Raw genomic sequence first — 23165 nt, 5'->3', positions numbered from 1 at the left:
CACGAGGAGAACATACACATGAGGACAAAAAATGACTGGCCAAGATAAGGGCAAAGCTGCCATGAAAACAGACAGGGGGTCACCTTGTCCCTGTTTCAGCAGGAGCAGGATGGAAAGCTCAGCTGCTGTGTAAAACCCAGCAGACCTGAACACCTTCCCTCACAAGTGTGATTCCACCCACCCACTCGCCCATTTTCATATTAGATGTTAGTGATCAATAACACCAGGCGGTGACACAAAGCAAATTGTTTATTCAGATCAATCTTTTAATCCCATCTTACCCTTTAAAATAAATTAGCAGATAAACTCTTCCATGAACTATGCTCCAAATCATAATGTGGGCACAGGACAAAAAACTCCCATCAGAGAAAAAAAAAAAAAAATCACTTTTTTTGAACTTGTGTTGGTTTCACTGATTTGTTTCTTCTCAAAACATTAGGATTCTGCAAAATTTTAATCTGACACAAAAATCAAAATGCAGTGAACAGCAGATTCTTTCCTCAATCACACATTAGTTAAATGTCAATAAAGTAATACCAATACTTTAACAAGGGAACTGCTTCTAAATCCTGATAAAAAAATTCCTGGAAAACATTTAAGAAAAAAGTTTCTGTTCCTTTTGATGTGTGGTACCAGTCTATTTTACTGGGTTAAGTGGATTTAAGGGAAAAAAAACCAAACCAAAACAAAACAAAAAACCCTGACACAGCATTTTGCAGCAGGTTGCACCCCTCAATGCACAAGGAGTGCTTAGGAATCAAGCCTCAAAATGTCCCTGTAAGTCAAGGACTTTACAAGCAAGGAAACTTGGATCAACAGTTAAGTCATATGTCAAGATCACACAAGGACTCAGTCTTGACTCTTGTGGTGATCATATCACATCACAATATTTTGTAGAGAATGATTTATTATGACTGTGATAATTACTGATCAGGTTTCCTATTAGTGTTATCTGCAGGAATGTAACCCCTCCATCAGATGGGATGTTTTTGAGTATAACAGCCTGATCCACTACAAAGCTTTTTCAGATTTAACCCATAACTGCAAGTTTTAAAACACTAACCCTGCACGGCTCCTCACTCGAATTGATACCAAAAAGGAAGTGCTGCATCACTATGACTACAAAGTAAGGCTGATGTAGCAATGAGCACCAGCTGCATCATCAGAGAAGCACAGCTCTAAAGACCACAGGCTCTATGTCCCTCCTTTTACTCTAGATTTGAGTTTCCCCTTCTGCCTTTTGTTGTTCATTTACTTGGCTTTAAACTTTGGCTTAGCCAGTTATCAGTGCTTCCAGACACCGATTCCCAAGGGACTTGTCTTGCCCTCATCAACAGCAGGTGTCACATTGAAGGATGTGAAGTACCCTTGCTGCCCAGCTCAGGCTGCAGTCCCTGCCCCAGAGTTTACTGGGGAAAGCCCCGCTCCCCTTCCCCCTGCTGGGGCACAATTCAGTGCCAGCACCTTGAGCAACCCCATGCCTGTAGTCTTCTACTTGCACCATCTCTCTCCACAACCAAGAGACGAAAAGTTTCCCCTGACAGCTGCCCACAGCACCAGGCTATTAGGCAGCTGGTCTAACTTTACTAGCTGCTTTCTGTCCCTCTCTCTAATCATGAGATTATTTGTTGATTAATAGTTGTGTATTTCTGTAAAAGAGAAAAAAATGCCTCTCTGTGAAAAAGTTTAAATATATAAAAACACTTCATAAAAATATTTATTATAAAAATGAAATGCCCCATGAGCCTGTAAACGTTGCCTGTAGAATCTCCATTAACTGGAATAATTTGAAATACAGTCATCCAGGCTCTTCTCTGCCCTCTCCAGTACGATTTTAAGACAGCCAACAGAAATGCTACTTGTCTTGTACTTCAATCCTCCTGCAACCCGTTTTTCTTCTTATTTTTTTGTTTACAATATAACAGTTTGATTTCCCAATGCTGGCAGTTTTCTTTGGAGGCATCATTTGACTTTGCTTTTAATAGAGTTCATCATGGCCTGATTCTGAGCCCTTCTTACAGAGTGGGTTTGAGGTCTGATTGGTAACAGGAGCAACACCAGGATGCTTAGAATGTGCATGTGAAAATACACAGACCTGGGAACAAAAGAGAAAGAATATTATATTTTTGTGGGAAATTACATGACTTCTGCAACCTAAATATGCAGAATCTAGTGCTAAAGGATGAATGCAGAATGTATGAACTTGACCTAGAAAGCACAAAAATATACCCTTGAATTTCACACAGTCTTGGAATATGGTGTCTGCTGACATGGATGAAAATGCTGCTGTGGATGATAATGAAGCAAGAAAACCATCAGAAAACTCTAGAATCCAAAGTCTGACAGGTCAGATAAACCCATGTAATTCAACCCCAAACTTATTCAGCCCATCTCTCTTTCAATGTTAGACTACACAAGGCCAAGCTCTGAAGAAAAGTCGTTCATGCTTCAAAAATTTTTAAAAAGTGATAGAAAGAAAAAATTCAATCAAAGTGCTGAGATCTGAAATAAATCAAAACACTCAGCTTTTAACTGGGGAAGGTCAGGTAATGACGTTTACAGAAGGCTTGCATTTTTGAAGGTAACTGCTCAGAGATATCTGTGTTTGGTATGTTTCTAAACATCAAATATTTTTATTTCAAATAATTCAGTATACACAAGGTTGAAGAGAAATAAAAAATACTTAAACCAAATAGATATGGTTCTTCCAGCTTGGGGAAGATGACGTTTGAGACCAGTATAAACACAGTAATGCACATTTCTGTGGTCTCATTTATGCTTCTTACCATAGTTCTTAATATCTTTCTAAGGTGGTTAAGATCACTGCTTGTGGTGTGAAGTGCTCCAAAAATTCACGCCCTAGTCCAAAAGCGTAACATTTCCTTGCTTATGAGTCTCTAAGTTTAAATGTTAACTATGTTCAAAGTTAACCAGGGCAAAAGTCACCAGGGCAAAATTATTAAGAAATGAAGCTAAGAAAGATTTGGAGTAATTTTTACTCCATGGTAAGTTTTCTGTGTTGAAATCAAACGTTTCAAGAAACAGGAATAGAAAATGTAGAAATTCAACCTCCTGCAAACAGACTGCCGCTATTTTGACTACCAGTTTTGTGTCTTTTATGTTGGAGGAAGGAATTGTCTTTCTTCTGAACCAGAAGCTGCTACTCTATATTGACAGTAAAATGAAAGAAGAGTAAAGCCATGTAGTCCCATCTCCCTTTTCTAATTATTTTCTCAATTTCTCTACTTCAACTTGGCTTTATTAGAGCACATTCAATGTACTCTGCAACACCAGCGTTTTGTTATCTTTAAGGAATCTGGGGAAGTACTCACTTTGTAAGAAAAGAAGCATACTTTCATGATGAAAAGCATACTCATTTCAAGGAGCAAGGCTCTGCCAGGAGCCCTCCATATCTCCTGCTGAGTGATCACACCTCCTCTTATACGCATTCTGCAGCTGGAAGCCTGGTTTTTGCTCAGCACCTCCTTCCTGCTGCCAACTCACATTATTCTTAACCTCTTCAGCCTTGGCTACTGCTAATGGTTGAGACCCAGCTGTTTTGAAAATGGAAACTGAGTATATGAAATGTCACGCTAAGGACACAGAATGAGAAGAACAACCAAAGTGCTCTGCCTTGGCACTGTTATAATCTTATTATGCTACAGGAGTGCAAAATTACCTCTTACACTTAAGCAAGCATCTGAGCTCCTTTCAAATTTGATGAAATGCTAACTGCCTTTCAGTGTGGTTTGGGTTATTTAACAAAAGTCTATGCCACCCTGGAGGATAAAGTCAAGGGGAGAAGACTTACTTGTAAAACTTAATGGTGGGCTCCACAGCCAGCATAACGAAGGGCGCGACAGTGTAGCACACAGCCAGCTGAGTGACCGCCCAGGTAACAACATCATAGGCTATCTTAAGAGGCACTGACGAGAGGAAGTAATGTCTGCAGTTGTTTCTTATCTGCAGGTCAGGGAGAAGTAAGCAGAAAATTATATAAATTCATTTCTTAGGCAAAGTCACACTGATACACAGCAGTGCATGACTCTCTGCTTGTCATCAGCATTAGTATCACAGGAAGGTTTATACACCAGCTACAAAGCACTGGAAGCAGAAATGCAGATGTGTATGGACTGGCATATTCAAGATCTCACAGTCAACCAGTGGCAAAAAGAGAAATGGCCCCCCAGCTTACTCTGTCATAACCACAGGTGCAGATTCTGATTCCGTGTGTCTGGCATAATATTTTTTGTGAGGGAAGTTGTTCCTCCCTTCTGGTTTTCATTTCTTATGGTTATCAATAGTAAATAGAAGTTACTTTAAATGAAAAAGTAAGTGCCATTCCCTAGAGATTTTAAGTTAGTTTCACATCTGTGAAATCCTCATAAATGAGAGGTAAAACACATGTTCAGCAACCTGCTCTAGCAATAGTGGTTAATAATGGTCACTAAGTTAATTCTCCTTTCATGTTAACCTGGTTATTTATCCACAGTCAAACTCCAAAAGACAACAGTGGTGCTTCCCAGTCCTGCACAAGTGGCTGGTTCAGCCTGGAAGATCAGCGGTGATAAATTTAACAACAGTGAGCCCTGTTCTGTCTTGGTGACTCTACACAAAATAAGGCCCATAAACACAGAGACCATTTTACTGTCTCAATTGTATCCACACAAATTGTTCAAGTTTGGGCTAATGCTCAACCCATGGCAGCTTCTTGTGCAAGACTGGGCCCAGAGTTAAACCAGCATACAGGCAACATGACCCAGCAGAAGTCTGGAATCCAACATGACCTTGAATCCCAAGATAATTTGCACGGACATAGCTGGAGGCACCCCTAACTGTACATGCTCAAGCAACATTTCCTCTGACAGCCAGGGACAGCAGTACATCACATCCAGAACTGGTGCTGGTTTTAACTGCTGGCTACTTCACAATTAGTATCAATACACAGCAGAGTTTCAGCGAACATCAAGCCTGCAAAGGCGTGAAAGAGGGCTCACAGCAGGGACAAGCTGCTTGACCATGTGAGGGTGCAGCTGGCAGCTGGATAGTGCCTAGCATGGGCCTTAGAAGAGAACAATGAAAGGTACATACTGCTCTGGCTGCGAGTGTGATAAGGATTCCAGTGAGAAATGTAAAATAATATCCAGGATAGATACCATGCCACAGGGCCGACAGGATAAATGTTAAAGCTGTAGGGTACCAGGGAGCTCTGTCATAGCAGACACTGAAAAAAACAAAAACAAAACAGAAGAGGTAGAACAATGGCCACTGCACTTGAAATCCTTCTGTTTCTAAGGTCTTACTCTGTTTTCTTAGCTGTCTTGTCTTGGTTCAGTCACAGAGTAGGGCGTGAGGCACCCTCCCTTCATTTAAATAGTGGTTTAGATGGAATGAGGAAGCATGCTTAATGCAAAATAGTTTCCAAAGAGTGCCTGTACAAATATTTCTGGTGCTCAAAGCATTAGAATCAGTAACGGAGTAAGGGCAGGCAAGACTTTGCTCACCTTTACATCTCTGTCTGGAATCCTACATTACCCTTCCAAACTCTGATGACAGATCAAGAGCAAGTTGAAAGACAAAGAGATGTGACCCCACCCTTCACTCTAGTGAAGAGAGGTATTTTTAGGCACAGTTATCTGGCAGATGCTGGGAACAACAGGGAGTGCCGTAAACTATTGCAAAACAGGGGATTCCAGCTAACTTTAGCAGCAAAAAATCTTACTCCCCAGATGCAAGGATAACAGTTCAAGTAAACAACACTCAGTCTACTTGGCTATCTGAAGTTTAAATCAAACACTGTGCTCCACAGAAATGAGTCAAGATAATGCATTTCTTACCAGGACTCATTTGAATAATGAAAAATAGTAGACGTTGACTTTTAAGATGCATAGATTTACCATCATTATAGTTACAATAACTACAATAAATCTGTGCCTGCATTTCAGGCACTGTGTCGACTGTACGCTGAGCTTTAATCACACCAGAAAGTGAAATGAGTAATGAGACACTGTCCAATCTACAAAATTAGGACTTATGCTAATATTTATGGTATGTGCCTTAACAGTCACAGGTTAAAATCAGATCATCTCAGTGCTATAAGTCTTAAATATCCTAAACAAGGACTCGCTGGAAAGCATCTTAGGGTAACTCCAAACCAGACTTCACTGAGACTTTGAAGATTTTGACTTTATTTCTTGCTAAATTTATGGATCCCAGTGACACAGCAAGACTCACCTCTGCATGGGAAACATAACATAGCAAAGCAAAACAGTACAGGAAAGATAATGGAGGGAAACAACAAAATGCTATTGCTTTTTATTATGGAAGATTTGAACAGCTCATTTATGACTTTGCTGCTCATATATAAAATAGGAGCATTTTACACTTGCAGCAATAAAACTTTACAGCACCAAATACCCTTGTGTTTCACCAACTAATACAGGTACAGGAAACAAAGGAAGAATGAGAGGCTATACATTTATGAGAACCACCAGTCAGCGTTTTTCCAGGCTGTGGAGAGCTTTTGGATCTCACAAGCAAGTAACAGTTTCATTACTCTTACCGTTTCAGCCAGGCAGCTGTCTGAATGTTCCAGTTCTCAATGTACATTTTAAAACTTGTTGCAGTCTAAGAAAGAAGTTCACATGGAATGTTAGCAATGAGGCCTGTAAAATATTACTTGCAATTTAAATTAGTGAGAAGGTACATGGAAAATATTAAATCTAGCAGCTAACTTTTATTAAGACTGTGCCACAATCCATCATTATACTAATATGACTTGGGAGGGACATTAGGCTGATAGCTCACTGCTAACACTTGGCACTTGCTCTAAAATCTCACTTTGTTTCATATAATTAAATACAGTGTTTGATTACTTTTCAAAAAATGGGAAATCTGAGAAGCTTTCTTGTTTTATATGCCTGGCCTTCCTTTCAGCTCATAAACAGCTTTATTTCTGGAAGAGATATCTTGCCACCCATTATGCAATCTGGACTTTCCTACAGTACTACTAAAACAAAGTGTTATCAAAAAAAAAAAAAAAAAAAAAAAAGACATTTATTATTATTATTATTATTACTGTTTGGAGAATGAAGGGGGAAGATTGAAAAACACAGGCAAAAAAAATTAGGATTAAATTTAGAAGACAATTCTCAGCCCACTGCTAGGGTTGAGAAACCAGAGTGACTCCAGTATCCTGAGAGAGCCACACATATCTCCTCCTCTGAGCTCCCCCAGCTTTAGGGGGCTGGTGGACTCTGCTGTTCAGCATCAGTTCCCCTACTGCTGATCAACTTCACCTCCCAACTCCACCTTGGTCCCTCACCTGCTGGCAGAAACCTCCAAGGACACCCTGGCCCAGTGGGTACATGATTCAGTGACACTGCAATATTTTGCCATATCAGCCAAAGGCAAGCGCACACTGAAAAAATGCATTAGGGCAAAGGCTTCCAAGGGGAATGTGCAGAAATCTTTGCACTTCCATGCAGAATCCTTAAAGCCAGCATTTCATCCTCTGCTTTTAAAGAGTTAAAATGATTAGCAATTCCCAGTGCAGCACTGCTACATTTTAATTGCATTACTTCACCAAGAGAAGCCAAGAAAAACACAGTTTCTCTTCCAACTAATATTGTCGCTCTCTTTTGGCCTCCTTTAAGTTCCCCTGTTACATTACCAAGAGAGGAAGTAGTTGCTGGCTGTCAAAACAAGCACGCTGCCAAGGCTTTCAAATACCTCACGTGCGCTTAGCCCCATCATGTTTTAAGGCCCACACAACTCCTTCCATGTGCTTATCTTTTCTACAGATCAGATAGTCACATTTCACACTCAGGTTCTCAACTTTGAGGTAATTTTACGCATGCATGTGGCTATTCCTGCTGAATATACAGACTGTATCTGTAAACGCTGTACAATCACACTTAAACTTCAACTCCCAGCATTGCTGTTGGCACATAAAGTGATGGTTCAAGGCTTACCCAAAGCCATGGTCTCTGTAATCTCTCTTTTTTTCATTGCACACATGATCAAATCTGACAGCATCCTATTTTATGCTCTTGGAAACAATTTCTGATCTCTGTTGCCCATGTGACCAGCAAAGGAAGTAAGTTTTGAGAGGCAATCAGTTCAGTGAGTAGAGAGGAGCAAAGGCTCCTGTTTCCTTCATTTGGTTTGACTGAAGAGTACTGGCTGCCTTTTAGTTTCCTCCTTCAAATGGAACTAGCCTCAGCCCACCAAACTAAGAATCATGTCCTGCCCCAAAACCAAATCAGATGTAGAGTCAAGATCTCAGAGTGGTATCTAAGGTGCTGCCTTCATCAGGAAGTGTAAAGCATTTCTGGGCTGTGTGTCCTGTACTCATCAAAGAGTACACTGAGGATTAATCATGGTTAAAAAGGTAAAAGAGAAAGAATGTTGAAAAAGAGGGGATGTACAACAAGACTTCCAATTTTGGCATCTTCAATGAAGAATTACAGGGGCTTTCATTTTTGAGAAGAGCTATTACAGCACATTCACTTAGTCACAGATTGTTCAGCAATAAAGCAGTCAACTTATTTTTATCTATGATTACTTTTAAAATCACAACTAGAGAATTACAGAGGAAGGCTCCTCCTATTTCTAAAGAGGAAGCCTTTAGAAAGCAGTTGCAGACACATAAATATTTTCACATCTCACTGGCACTCACAAAATATTCTTCAGGGCAAACAAATTATATGGGCCATCTTTTGGAGACACAAACATGAATAGTTTTCAAAAGGCTAATGGATCTCAAAAGTATGCAGCAGTCACAAGGAAGGAGTGACAGATGTTTTGAGGAACAGTGTGGCTTGCTGCATGGTGCTCTAGATCAGCACCCATCTAAGTTCTGTGTACCCCTGTCAGCTCCCACTAAGGTTGCTTGGATTGTACCTCTTATGTCTCCTACCCTTGCTTTTCTCCATGTAGCAAAGGCAGTTCAGCCCTTGCATGTGTCTGTGCCACTTGTGGCAGCCTCTTCCACTACTCTTCTCAACTGGGCTACAAAAGTGAAAGATTATTAGAAGTAAATAAACAGAACACACCACAGATGGTGAAGAATCATAGCTGTGAACAATTTACTGACCCACTGAGCTCAGCCACAATGTATAGTAACTGACTGCTCATTTATAATATCTGATAAAATTATTTATTAGCCCTCACTAAACTATTTAGAAATACAACCTGAATACTGAGCATGAGGAAGCCTGTGAGACAGATGCATTTTATCTGTCCAACAGATAAAATACAAAACCTCTTCAGGCTAAAGAGGAGCAGCCTGGAAGCATAGATTTACTTTCCTTTCAGTAAAGCCTTTACCCATTATCATGCTCATTTCTTTATAATTATGCCAATGCAGCCACTCCTTTATCTCACCTCAATGTTCCAGATATTCAAATTGGACAACAGGTCCCAGCGGAAAGTGCCTTTCTCATCAACTCCACTGAATCCATAACCAGCTGCATTGTTGACTGCATCTGCTGCAATGTCAAAGCAAAACAGGTCAAAATCAAACTGCTGGAAGAGACACGTTTGCTTACAAGTCAGTATGGCACTAAACAAACATTCAAGCTAGCTCTGTAGGATTTAGCAACCCCTCTTTCTCGGAGAAGCTCCTTTTTTGCAAAGGGGCATTACTATAAGGCTACACAAGAGTAATTTCCTCAAGAGGAAAGACTAGCTACTCCTTGTGCAGAAGAAATAAAGTAATAAAATAACAATGAACATAAATCACTTTTCCTACTATTTGGCCCTTATTATTCATCTGAGACAGATATTGTCATAAAATGAATGAGTATTTTTCTCAAAAGGGCACCTGGATGTCACAGCACTTTCCAGAATTCAAAAAACACTTAATATCATAAAGACATGCTTGTTATTTCTCTTAAGAGTTCCAACATGGCTATGTTAATTAAGACTGTCATTCAGAATTCTGCAGACAAAGCCTTTTGCTAATCCTGTTGCTGAGTGTCTCACTAAAGTGCCTCAAGATCTCTACGAACCCAATATTGAGTAACATCAGTTACACACTTAGCTACTTAAAGCAAGTAAAAGCTCGGATAACAGTAGGCATTACACACTGATGTACTCCTGTCAACTACCTCCCCTCTCTGAGTGCCTGGGAGTCACCTCATCACTGGCTCTCAAGACTCTGATTTCAATGTGCCCTTGCTAGAAATACCTACTTGGAGTACTAAGAAAGCAGAAGGGAGAATTCATTATTGTCTCTTGCTCACTAGTTGCAGCCAACACTGAGGATCATTGGAAGAAAAAGGGAAGTGCAAATACAAGTAAGCCTTTTCCTTCTAGGTCATTTACAAAATACAAGCCTGGTTACTCTTTAAAAAGGTCAGCATTTCTTCCCCAAGAATGAAAACTGATTTTACTTTGTAAACGCTGTGAGTACAGGCACAAGCTCATGGAGAAGCCCTAGTGCACAAAACTAGGGAGGGAACCTAATTATAAGCAACAAGACTAACAATAAATAAATAAATAAATAAATAAGCAAGCAACTTTCTCTAATCTGAAACTTTCTGCTTTGTTTTCCACTTTCCTTAATGAGATAGATTTTGCTGATGGAAAGAAACCTCTCCATGTTTTCATTTTCTCCCTGTTTAAAAAACCCTCAAACAATAAACACCAACCCTGCCTGAAGTTGGCCCACAGGTTCCTGACCAATCTCAGAGACTGGAGCTGCACATAATCATCCCCCCAGAGCAGTGGACTCCTGGATTTGCTCCTCCTTGCTCCAAGGGTAGAGGGACCAAATAATGAGTGTTTCCTTGCCAAAACCAAGAAACCAGCAATCATGGGATGAGCAATAATTATACAGCAGTCTCCTTGGCCTTTTGCTTCCCATGCTGCTGTCTGCAGAGCAAGGTGTGAAGCACGGAAAGATCTCAACTGTGCACCCTCCAGCTGCTCAGAAAACCCAAATCTCCACAAGCTCCGCAGAGGTGTGCCTGCTCCCTGCAGGCTTGAACAGCTTGGGCTGTGTATGGCTTTCACAGCTCCTTGGATGGAGGCAGTCGGGGACTCAAAGTGGTTTCACTGACAGCTCAGAGTTAGGTTTGCAGTCGTGCACTCAGCACAAATAAAGCGAGAAGCAGAATTTTCTTTCCATGGATCTGGAGGAATCCGGCGACGCAGCTCCCACACAATAGCATGCCTGTCCTGCGCTGAGGACAGGAAGCATTTATTGCCCATTCCAGCAGGCACTTTTGTAATGCCCTGGGCCATGCCACCAGGAGCAGAACTGGGGAAGGATAAAAAAGGGATAAAGTGCCTGCTGTTCTGCTGCCTGGATTTGGGATGTGAATAGAGGAGGCCTCACCCTCCACTATGCAAGGCATACTTTTCTGAGAACTGCCTCATTTGTAAGACATTTCTAAAGCCCGTGCAGCTTGATCTTGTCATAAACGCAAGTTCAGTTTATCTCTTTAATAATGGACTTCCAGTTAACTATAATGCCAGGAAAAAAATGGAGGCAACAATTTAACACTGGTTTCCACAAAAGTAAGTTTGTGAGCAAGGCATTCTTTATCTCAAAGCCTTTCCAATCCCACACATGCCAGTCCTGGCTGCCTTCCCTGAATCTGACAGTTTTATTCCCAGCAGTTTAATCACAGCCTCACAATCAATCTCCTTGGCTATTTCCATCCTATCTCAGTGACACCCTGCTCAGCTTCAAGGTACACGCATTGCTTGCTGGACTTCCAGGATGTCCCCTACACACACAATGTCTTGCAACACCAGCAAAAAAATCTGGGATATTTTCAGCCTGACCTAAAGGACTTGGCTCCTCACACATAGATGGTGAAACATGACTTGTAGAAGAAGAAGGTAAAGTGCAAAATTATTATTTTGACCACCAGTCTAGCTGGCTCCTAAAAAACTTGCTTCTCTCTTTAGTGAACTCTTACTTCTCTTCTCCCTTTTTTTTGCAGAGATTTCAGTCCTTCCCAACACTTCCTTTGCTCCCCATGGTTCTCCAGTCTCTCCTCTGGATTGCTTAAAGCCAAGGTGTATACAGGACCCAACACTGCTTTAGAATCAAGGCCCAGCACAAACTGCCCAACAAGCACTGGGTCCACTGCATAAGGAACACATCTCCCACATGAACTAGAGGTCTAGGGACAATTTTATTTCCCCCCATCCCAGGTTTCAGACCTCCTCCCCCGTTTAAGAACTTATTTGCTACACACAAAGGTATATAATGTAGCCAGACTTACCCAACGTCCATGCAAAATAATACTTTGGTTTTGCTGCCTGTGTTACAACATACAGGTAAGCAAGTCTTGACAAGAAGGGAGTTTTATCAAGAAATTCATTATCAATAATATATGCCATAGGAAAGTTCTTGGTAAGCGTCAAGAATAAAATGAGAGATACTAGTGTGATACACAGCTTGTACATCACTGCTCCCTAAAAAGCACAAACAATGAAAAACATTCATTAGAAACATTTGCTTAAGGGGAAGAACAAGGCAGTGCTCATGACATACAAAAACAATGGGCTTCAAGAACCATTAAAGTTGCTAGCAACCAAGTTGATACTAATTAATTTAGAAGAGGTGACCAAGGAAAGGCCAGAGTCACAGCTAGTTTAAATTTGTTTACTGCGTCTAGTTTAATTTGGTTTACTGAACTACCTATGGCTAGGTAGAACACTGACAAGTCAAAATCAGTGATGAACCTCATGACAGACTCCACATTAGCATGCAGAAATTCTAAAATGGGAAAGCAAGCAAATAAACCAAGCCCTACAGTGGAAAGCAGAAGTTTTCTCTAAATGCACTGTCCTCTCCTGGAACTAAAGACTGGGTCCTCCTGGAAGCCAAAAGCACTGATGCTCAGTGCAAGAGTAGGTCTTACTACCCAGCTACCACCCAGAAGTGTTGCTAAAAATGACTTGTCCAAAAAGCATCATGTTGTTACAGCACACTCGTACCCATGATACAGGATATGTGCTCTGCCACAGTGTTTCCTATTCCAGCTCCCTAGCTTCCTACACACCATTATTGACAATCACGGCAGTCGTTCAAAGATTGTTTGCAAATGCACACCATGAGCAAACCCTTCTTGATCCAGTTGTAATTAAAAAGTAATCTGACACTTGGATATCATGTGAAAATTGACTCGTGCTCTCAAAAGGCTAATAAAAATGCAATAGACTATTGAAACAACCATGTATTTTTTCACCCTTTTGAATTTTGATCTCTTTTTATATGTTCTCCAAATTCTGGAATAAAGTAATGTGAAATTGTTTTTTATGCAGATTTTAATACTTTCTCCTGACGTGAATCCTCCACAATATAGGCATTGTTCTGACCTCAGTCAGACTAATGCAAATCAGACAGAACAACACTAGAGACAGTAGAAAGATAATTGTGTGCAACAGGAATCATTATACAAAAGAACGTGCTCAGCTTCAGAGGAGACATTCTGCGCACATTCACAAAGCTACACATTCAATGTCACCTTAAGATAAGAGATAGAAATCTGGACCTCATGCTACACTATCCTGCTTTACAAAAAGGCTATTTTATAAGAAGGTTTTAAGTAATATTAGAAAAATATAAAACAAAATTAGTGTTTAAACTACGTGAAAAAATTACTTCTTGAGTCATCTTAAAGTGTGTGAGATACTCTTGCAAATCACCTGGACAGGCTACAGTTTCTGACTAGCCCTGATTCATGTACTTCTAACATTTCCTGCGCTATGGAGGAGATTTGACTATTTTGGTTTTTTCTGACATTTCCTCTTCTGTCTGGAGCTGAACTGCATCTTGTCATTGTCAGAACCTGCAGCCCATTCCCATTGCTGCCCAAAGAACACCCATTAACAACGAACCCATTCTGCATGCCAAACCCATTTGGCAAATTCACTAGTCCCTTCACCCCTGACCTTGTGATAAAAACAACAGCCACTCACAGAAAAAACTCACTGTAACCTTTACTGGCAAGATAACTCAAAACTGGTTTTTCTTCTTAGCTTTTAATTATGAGAATCATGTACAAAGCTGTACTTTCCTGACCCCTGCAATCAATCTTTGTCATTTTAAAACTTACAGTTGGAGAAGGATCAGGAAGTCTGTCATAACCCTTCTGCTTCCAGTTCACTTCTAACAGTTTCATGTGCACATGCCTCCCTTCAATGAAGGCGATATAATCCTTGTAATTGCTGCAAGGCCCTGCTATGATGCTCATAAAATTGAGGAGATAACTTAAATACTCCAGTAAAGAAGGTCTTGACCTGTAAAAAGTCAGCCACATACAACAGAGCAGACAAAAACAAAACAAAACAAAACAAAACACGGTAAAACACAGCAAAGGCTTTCACCAATTCTTTCTGTTGCACTGTCTACCTCTCCTACACCTTTCTCCTCAGCTGAAAGCTCTCTAGATCTGTTCTGGGAAGACGAAACACTGCCTGTTATATTCTGGTGATGTCTGGTAGATGGCAGTCAGAGCAAAGGTAACATGGAAACGCTTAAACTACAGGTGAACTAATGCTAATGATTTGAAAAGCTGTAATCTTGGGAACTTTTTAGCTAAAAAACAGTAATAAATTTGCCCATTTTGGGCAGGTCAGCAGTACCAGGAATGAGAATCTGGTAATTGGTTTTGGACGTCTGTCCAGGATGTCAGGGACCATACTGCCTTGTTATACAAACCACAGGGCAGGGAGTCTCTAAAACTAGGGCTCTAAGTCCTGGGAGGAGCTCTCACTCACCCTTCAGTCCAGCCTTTCAAAAAATGGGAAGTGTCACATGAGACATACAGGAAGAGAATGAAAAAGCACTTTCCTACTGTTCAAATAAAGGAAGCAATTCCCTGTATTGCATCATGAACACGAAAAGGAACTAAGGGAGGGAAAAAATACATTAATTGAAAGATGGCTGAAGATGAAAGTCAAAGAAAGTGTCTCATATTAATTTTTTTCCATTTTGCAAGTGCATATGCCACCAGTTCCTTCTGGGGTTGTACATTTGATGTAAAATGAAGAAGATCCACTGTCCTTGCTACAAATCAGTAGGATGGAAAAAGAAAAATGCAAAGGCCTCTCAACAGTAGTGTAATTTATAAATTGTGAGGCTCGCAGTTTTTATGTGGCAAAAAGGGCCAACATCCAAATTGTGCCCTGTGTTCTGTACTCCATTAGAGTGAGTGCTCTCCACAAATGCCCTAATTGTCACCGTTCAAGTAAACATGGAGCCCTCCGATGAGAACACAAACTTGGGCACAATGCTTGAGGGCTCTTCTGCCCAAGACACCGATGCACACACATAACCAAAACACACTTAAAATTCTTTAAGACTAAAACAAATTTCTAGCAGAAAAACTAAGCAACAGTTAAACGTTTTCTGTTGCCTACTTCTATTCTGAAGTGGAATTAGTTTGAATAAACAGTTAGATTAGCAAGGATTTTCTGCATTCACCCTGTTGATTATTGTAGATGTTACTGCCTGAATGGTATGTTCTCTGGTGAAAGCATTTCACAGAAAGATGCAGCAAACAATTTGGAGTAAGGGTCATCTTTCTGTCCTGCAAAATCTGGTCCATGATGCAGGCTTCCTAGCTCTACAGTAAGATTAAAAATAAAGTCATTAGTTTCAGCTTGGATTCTGCACATGGTTGGGTGGGGAGACATGAGCAGTGCACGAAGGAATGTACAGAGGATGAGTGAGAAACAAAAACAGACCAAGAACAGGAGGGAAGACAAAAGGCTGTATTACCAAAGGGGATTTAAAACTCTTCAGTTATGACTTGTCTGCCACTGACACTTAAGCTATTTGCATCTTCTTTTCTATTATGAACTCATCTACTGTAAAAAAAAACCCCAAGCCTGTTTGGTGAGAATTTGACTAGAATTAAGGGCCAAGTGCAGTTAAAAATCATGCTGTGAGCTTTAAAAACAGACACTGTGGGGTCACAGCAAAGTTATACAAGGCTACCTATTGGAGTGTGTTTCCCTGTTTCACCTTTCCCAACAGCTACCTACAAGATTTTTCCTTTTCAAGAAATGACTCCCTTACTTTCTGAAGCTCATAGGCAGATTTTCTGATGGCTGAATCTTCTACCTTGGAAATGAAGGAAATAATTTCCTTGGACTTAAACAAACATATCATGGTGAAAAGTAGTGATGGTTCTAAGAGTAATTCTGGAACACTAATTCTTCATTAAAAAAAAAGCAAAACAAAAAAAACCCCAACAAATTCATCTCCATGTTGCACTTGTATTGAGAGGCAAATTAGGAAAAAAAAGGGGGCTCAAGGAAGTGCTCTCTCCATTTGAAAAATGAGAGTGTGAAGAACTAGAAGTATTAACATTATGGAGGGAGACCAAAAGAAATAAAGTCCAGCATTCAAAAATTGTGGAGAAGAAAAGCAGCACTTGAAGTGTCAGACTCAAATCAAAATGGATTTTTACTATGCAGGGAATTGTTGACAGATGAGGAGTATTTACTTGGAAAAATAACACATGGCAGATCAGATGAAGATAACAGCCAACAAGTCTGTATAGTATAGTCTTAGCCTGAATTTAAAAGAGTTAATTCAGCAAAGACTTGTTCTGTTGCATGTGGAGTATATATTTAAGTCAATGAGATATTACCAAGTACTTCAATGCTTTACTGACCAGTACAGGGTAAAGGCAGAAGTCCTGTACTGAAGAAATAAAGAATTTAATGGAGAAGGTGTGTTTGTGTAAGGAGGGCAATGACAGCAGTATTACAAAAACAAAACTGCTCAAGCAAATAGAAGAAGCATGTAGGATTTTTGGCATCTCATGGACTGGAAAGCAGCAGGAAATACTTTCACTGCTGTGCCACTATGCTGTTCCTGACATTGCAATGAAAAAAACCCCTAAAAAACCAACAAATAACAAACAACCTAAACATTCAACTTCTTTGGAAAAAATTAGACTCACATCACTAAGAGAATAACATCCTTACTTTACAGCAAGCCGATTTTGCTCAGCAGTGAGTTCCTCAGCTTGTCGCCCTATTCCTGGAAAGAAAAGTCACATTAGATCTTTCCAAAATACAAACAGTAAAAGATATTCCCAAAACGTTATGCTTGCACCCCACAAATAAATTTCTAAAGCCATAATTTCAAAATCTCTTTGTCACAGGTGGTTTTAATACATCTCAATGCCTAACTTCTACGTCAAGTTCTACTCTACCTCTTTACCCAGTTCCTTACCTCATTCCCCCTTTCTCACCCTGGCTACACTGTCAGGAAGAGCAGCCATAGCATTCCCACACACACAATGGAAGTGGCAATGCCACCAACTGGCGGCGACCCCCAACAGCCTCTACAGACTGTCCTGGGCTGGAAAAACCTCTGCTGCCAGAAGCTGCTAGCTCATTTAAGCACAAGCCACCCGCTGGCTCTTTGGTGAGAAATGGAGCATTTCACAGCAGGAGGAGTGGGCAGGGGAAGGGAAACAGGCACTCAGGGAACAGAAGCTCCACTGGTGTGAACAAGCAGCCCAGCTGCCTGCTGCTGGAGCAAGCCTAAACACACACATCAGTAATAATCTGGAATTGTACAAGGTCCAGACTGGAAGGGTAACCTCCTGTTGAGTGCACAAGACCTTTGGGGCCAGAGGTAGCGCACAGACCCAATGTCCCAGGGAAACGATAGAAAAATCTTGTATCACAGCCAGTGGTAAACAAATGCTGCTTATAGCACAAGACTCAAAACCTTCACCCTAAAGCTTTAGCTGCACATACTGCAGAGAATCCCAGTGGCTTCAGCAGGACTAAATGGGATGAGTCACAGCACTCGATGTGGAGCATGTGCACAGCCCAAAAAGATCAGGGACTTGGCTCCAATTGACATTACTGTTCTAAACATACTGGCCTTAATTACCAATACACACACAGGACCCACATCCTAAAACGACTGCTGATAAACTGCTCATTTCCATTCTCTCTCCACTGTTTCAGTTTCTAAATACTGGGAGGACCTGAATTTCAGAGAAACAATTAGCACTTAATTACTTAAAGGACTGGGTATTTTGTTCCTCTGTTTCTATTTAAAGACAGCTGTGTTAAATTTTTACAAATAGAAATTTGTCACGTTAAATTTTTACAAATAGAAATTTGCCACTGATGCTTGAACTGCAAGCTGCCCTCATTTGATCAACTCCATATATGGATGTTTGCAATGTAATGAACCTTTTCTACCATCATTAATCTGTAGGATTTCTGGTCTGTTTAAAAAGCTTCTGCCTCTGCTGTTGTCTTTTTGTTTTCTGACTGTTCATTTTCCTTCGACATCCTAGGTGTGATCCTCAGCTGCACACTGCTGTGGAATTGCAGCAATACCTGAGCTGACTCAACTCACAGAAGCAGAGAAGCTCAGCAACAGGAATGCCAACAGCATGGTCAATTAGCCAAGCTTCCAGCTGTACCTATTATAGCCAGCTAAAAGCATTAGATTCTCTTGTGCAAACCTGGCTTGCAAACAATGCCAAACCACCGTGTGACCATCACCTAAATCCTTGCTCACAACAGCTCTGTAGCAAGGCACTTACTCAGTCACCCACAGCTTGTAAGGCAGTGGGCCTCAGACCATGAGAAATTCGCACTGCAACATCAGTAGGCTAGAGCAATAATGCTGCTAATGACAACTGACATTTTTAGCCTTTGCACTGTACTAGACACAGGCGTTTTACTGGGAAATAATAGTGCTCTTTGTCACAGCACAGCACAAGACTGAAGACAATGTTATTTTGCTTGCAACTGTGCTTCTCTCTGCACTGGGAAAAAGCTACTGAATTCTATCTCTCACAGCTCATGGAGTATATTACCACTGAATACATCACTGCTAGCATATTTTTTTGCTAAATTAACATTAATGACTGAACCTATGTATCAAACACAACCCTTGACTTCTGAGAATCAGTAGCAGCTTCAGCGAATTTAATGGAGATGCACTGTAGCATCTAAACAGGAGATACTGGTATGAAATACTGTTAGCTAAAATCCAAATTTGCCCCAAGGAAGCAGAATACCCAAAGGAGAAAACAGTTGTCTCTGATATTGCAAAGACAGTTTGATCCTAAAAACTGATCAAAGCTTTAAGTTTCTCATTTTCCTCCACAAAGCGTTTTTCTTCTTCATTTGGAACAACTCACTGAACTACATTCATTCACTCCATAAATCAGCCACAGAATGCAGAATAAAAAGGCTGTCTTCAGGACATGGGAAGGGATTCCTTTTCTTACCATCATGTAGCTGGCATGCAAGTGTTGTGATCTTCTGTGTAATTATCATCAGCGGACTACAACAAAGACAGAAACAACAGTTACATGTCTTGTAATACAAATTATTCCCAACTTTCTCACTGAATGCCTTTATGCCTTTAAAATGCATAGCTGTATTAGCAACAAGTGGAAAACATCCAATTAAAGCTGAAGGAGGAGCTCAGGCATAAGACAATTGGGTTCAAAACAACCCCACAGTAACTTGCACTGGAATTTTTAATTGCTAAGTGCACACAAAGCCTTATTTTATGTCTCCCTATCGTGTAGCAGTGCAAATTGTAGTTCAGAAGAAATCACACCATCAGGACATACCAGCTTCTGCAGCCCACTGGGCTTCCTTTCAGGCAAAGACCAAATTGAAGCCCCATACAATGCAACACTAGAATACAGCAGTGCTGCTGTAACCCAACTCTGGCTCTTCTTACTGTTACACTCCTATTGTCTGTCTCCTCAGTGCCCTAAAAAAATGTTGACTCTGCAGATACAGATGCTTATTTCCCCACATGAATAGCTCTATCAATTAGGACTGTGTGCAAATACCAGAAGAGCTGTCAGCACAGCAGTTTCCCACTTGCTTCTTGGCCACGCATCTGTGTTATGAACAGCCTGTACAAGATACACCATTCAGCTGGGAGTGTATGGGCATGTGGGATCTGGAGCCCCTGGAAACAGGAGCTGGTTGTACCTGAGCCAGGCTTGCAGCCACCCAGCAGCTTTGGTGCCAGCTAAGCATGCAGCATAGGAATAGCCACTGTTCCCAGTAGGGTCACTCATATTTCCCATATCCAGAGCTTCCTGGCACCGAAGGCAAATGTGAGCTGATGCAACTAAGGAATGGGGGAAAAAGACTAAACTCAGCTCAGTGGCATCAAGAGCTGGTTCCCACAAGGATAAAGGGCACAGCCAACAGCATTTAGAGGAAGATAAAAGGAAAGATGGGAGGAAAACCATGGGGACAGCTGACCACTTCCTCCATCAGCCGTGGTGCCTTAAACACAAAACCTGGTGCTGAACATCTGCAAACTGGAAGGACCCATGGCAGGCAAAAAGCAAGGGATGAGTATCTGCTCACACTGCTTCTCCCCATCTCTCTGCCACTGGGACACTGGCACAGGGTGCCCAGATGTCTCACAGCCACAGTAGCCATGAGATGGGAATGAGTGATGAGGATACACCACTATTTTAAAAGCCTTAGTTGTGATGATTGTGTGTAAAACCAGTTCCAGAAAAGAGATCTGTCCTTCGCTGAGGATTAATACAATGGTTTATTTCTCCATTTGAGAATAAATTAAAAACTTTAACCAGATGGGAGTTTCTGTTTGAACACAAATGATGTCTTCTACCTGGAAATGAAAACTTGAGTTTGTACACATTTATTTAACTATTTACACAGTTTGGCCAGTATATGGAACTTTTTTAAGAGTCATGGATGATTAAACCAAACATTACAGCTGTTCATTTTAACTATTGTAATATATTTTCTGAACACAATTAAAGAAAAAGGTTGAGGTTGTTTTTTTTTTAGCTCAAGCACTGTGGCTGTCCCACAGATTTCTCAAGTAAAGAAAAAAAAAGTGGAACTTAAATTCAGCTATGTCTCTGTCTAAAACAACAATCAAATACTTATGTTCTACAGAGATTTTCAAGATATTCTGGATCATCCTTAACTAAATTGACCCCTGGTAGCAATCAAATGTAAACTCAATGGTGAAGATAAACTGTTTACAAGCTGATTATCCCACTAATATAAATCAAACAGATTCTCAAGATAATTCATAGGCTGGGCATGGTAAACACACAAATACTGGCAAAAGACATTCTTTCATTCTGAGTGGTCTTTTTTTTAACACTTAATATGGTTGATCTTTTTCAAGAGTCCACAAGTAATTCTGTGTGGGTAATTTGCATTTTCTACCTAAAACCAGAACACGCAATATCAGCCAATTACTCAGTCAGCAACTGTTTTTATCATTTCAGAAGTCCCTACTTGAAATGACAATAAAAAAAAGTTTGCACAAAAAATTCAGAATAGGCTTAAATACACACAGAATTTGAATACAATTGTAACAGAGGGTTACAGAGAGTACAGCAGCTCTTCTGGGGTTACCTAGACCACTGGTAGTAGATAAGGAATGGACAAATTCAACAATGACTTTTCACCTTCCAGCAACATTGTCAAATAGTCATTCTAAACTTTATTCCAATTAATCTTTCAAGAAAAGTGATTTATAAGCTGTTTTTACCATTATCTTCAACATCCTGTTTCTCAAAGTAGATTTTCCCAGACAAAATTTAGCGTTGCTTTCAAAGACACATAAATCCTAATCCTTTAAGCATATGAAAAGGCAGATTTTTTTTAATCCTTAGGAGACACAGAGGCTGTCACTGAACCAAACCGTTTTACTGCAATAAACACAAATTTTTATTTTGACAGTGTTTGACCTTTCTAGCTTTATGGGGGAACATTAACACTTGTTTCAAATTGCTTCAATTTGTTGCATATGTTTCTTATGGCAAGCACTTCACGCCAATATTGAAGTGGGTAACTTTAAACCTCAGGCTATGAGCCAAAACCGTATGACTTCAAGTGTCTAAATTTAGACACTTGTCTTAGACAAGGCCCCCATGGTAAACCAGAGAGAACCAAAATGCAAACAATCCAAGGGCAGCAGGAGTAAAGCCTGCACTGAAGTCATGCTACATATAAACACAGAGGAGAGAGGTTCTCCTCATCTATATTAGGAATTCATTGCCTCATTGGTGACACATTGTAAGACAGCAGAACAAGTCAACCTTCCCTGCACTTTAATCAGAGAAGATGGAGAGTCTGTCTCCTTCAAATCCCATCTCCAGAGGAGACAAGGTACAGCAAAAGTGACGTGTCTGACAAGGCAAGTGGGAAGGAGAGACACAAAGTTCATTAGATACCTCCTGTTCTCCTTCCTGACATCATCATATTAAATGTCGTACATATTTTCCACAGTGGCTGGAAAGTGGCCAGCAGAAAAGGACCTGGGGGATGCTGGTCAATGGCTGGCTGAACAAGAGCCAGCAGTGCCCAGATGGCCAAAAGGCCAATGGCATCCTGGTCTACATCAACAATAGTGTGGCCAGCGGGAGCAGGGTGGTGGATTGTCCCCTGTACTCAGCACTGGTGAGGCCACACCTTGAGTGCTGTGCTCAGTTCAATTCAGAGGACACTGAGAGGCTGCAACATGTCCAGAGAAAAGCAATGGAGCTGGGGAAGGGTCTGAAGCACAAGTCCAGTGCTAAGTGAATGAGGGAGCTAGGATCATTTAGTCTGGAGAAAAGAGGCTCAGGAGAGACCTTATCACTCTCTACAACTGCCTGAGGGTGTAGGCAGGTGGGAGTCGTTCTCACCTCTTGAGCTGCACCAGAGGAGATTTAGGTTAGACATCCAAGGAGATTTTTTACAGAAAGAGTGATTAGACCTTGGAATGGTCTTCTCAGGGAGGTGGTGGAGTCACTGTCCCTGGAGGTGTTTAAGGAACGACTAGTTGTGGCACTCAGTGATTGGTCATAAGATGGACTTGATGACTTCAACCTAAATGATTCTGTGATCTCTTCTCTACCCTACTCAGGAAGGTGGAAACTTTGCTTTCACAAGATAAGTGTTGGGTATCAGTCAACACTTCACACAAAGGGCAAGCAATGTTTCAGGGGAACAAGGAGCATCTTCCTCCCTCCTCTCCTCCTGCCCACCATTTCTCACTGACTTGACCTCAACGGGACCATGTCTTTGCTGCAGGAAAAGGCAGAGAACAAAAAACAATGGCATTACTGGAACTCTCTCTTAAAGGTGGGGAGGGGGGAAGGAAGAATCATAAATTCCTAAACATGTGAGTTTTGATTATTAAA

The 23165-nt window shown here is 40.8% G+C and overlaps 1 protein-coding gene across 1 annotated transcript in view; it reads right to left on the bottom strand.

Moving 5' to 3' along the window:
* Positions 1-235: 235 nt before the first annotated feature.
* MBOAT1 (membrane bound O-acyltransferase domain containing 1) overlaps positions 236-23165 on the bottom strand; it is a 56027-nt gene continuing 33097 nt past the window's right edge. Inside the window, exons 5-13 of the mRNA XM_058833422.1 lie at positions 19248-19303; positions 16966-17020; positions 14082-14265; positions 12243-12435; positions 9388-9491; positions 6563-6627; positions 5092-5224; positions 3812-3963; positions 236-2095 (exon numbers count right to left, since the gene is read on the bottom strand). Of these exons, the coding sequence (XP_058689405.1) occupies positions 1963-2095; positions 3812-3963; positions 5092-5224; positions 6563-6627; positions 9388-9491; positions 12243-12435; positions 14082-14265; positions 16966-17020; positions 19248-19303 (1075 nt within the window). The 3' untranslated portion in view covers positions 236-1962. The remainder of the gene's footprint in view (positions 2096-3811; positions 3964-5091; positions 5225-6562; positions 6628-9387; positions 9492-12242; positions 12436-14081; positions 14266-16965; positions 17021-19247; positions 19304-23165) is intronic.

This window comes from Poecile atricapillus, chromosome 2 (genome assembly GCF_030490865.1).
Source record: "Poecile atricapillus isolate bPoeAtr1 chromosome 2, bPoeAtr1.hap1, whole genome shotgun sequence".
Lineage (NCBI taxonomy): Eukaryota > Metazoa > Chordata > Aves > Passeriformes > Paridae > Poecile > Poecile atricapillus.
This window is presented reverse-complemented; position numbering and strand designations above follow the sequence as displayed.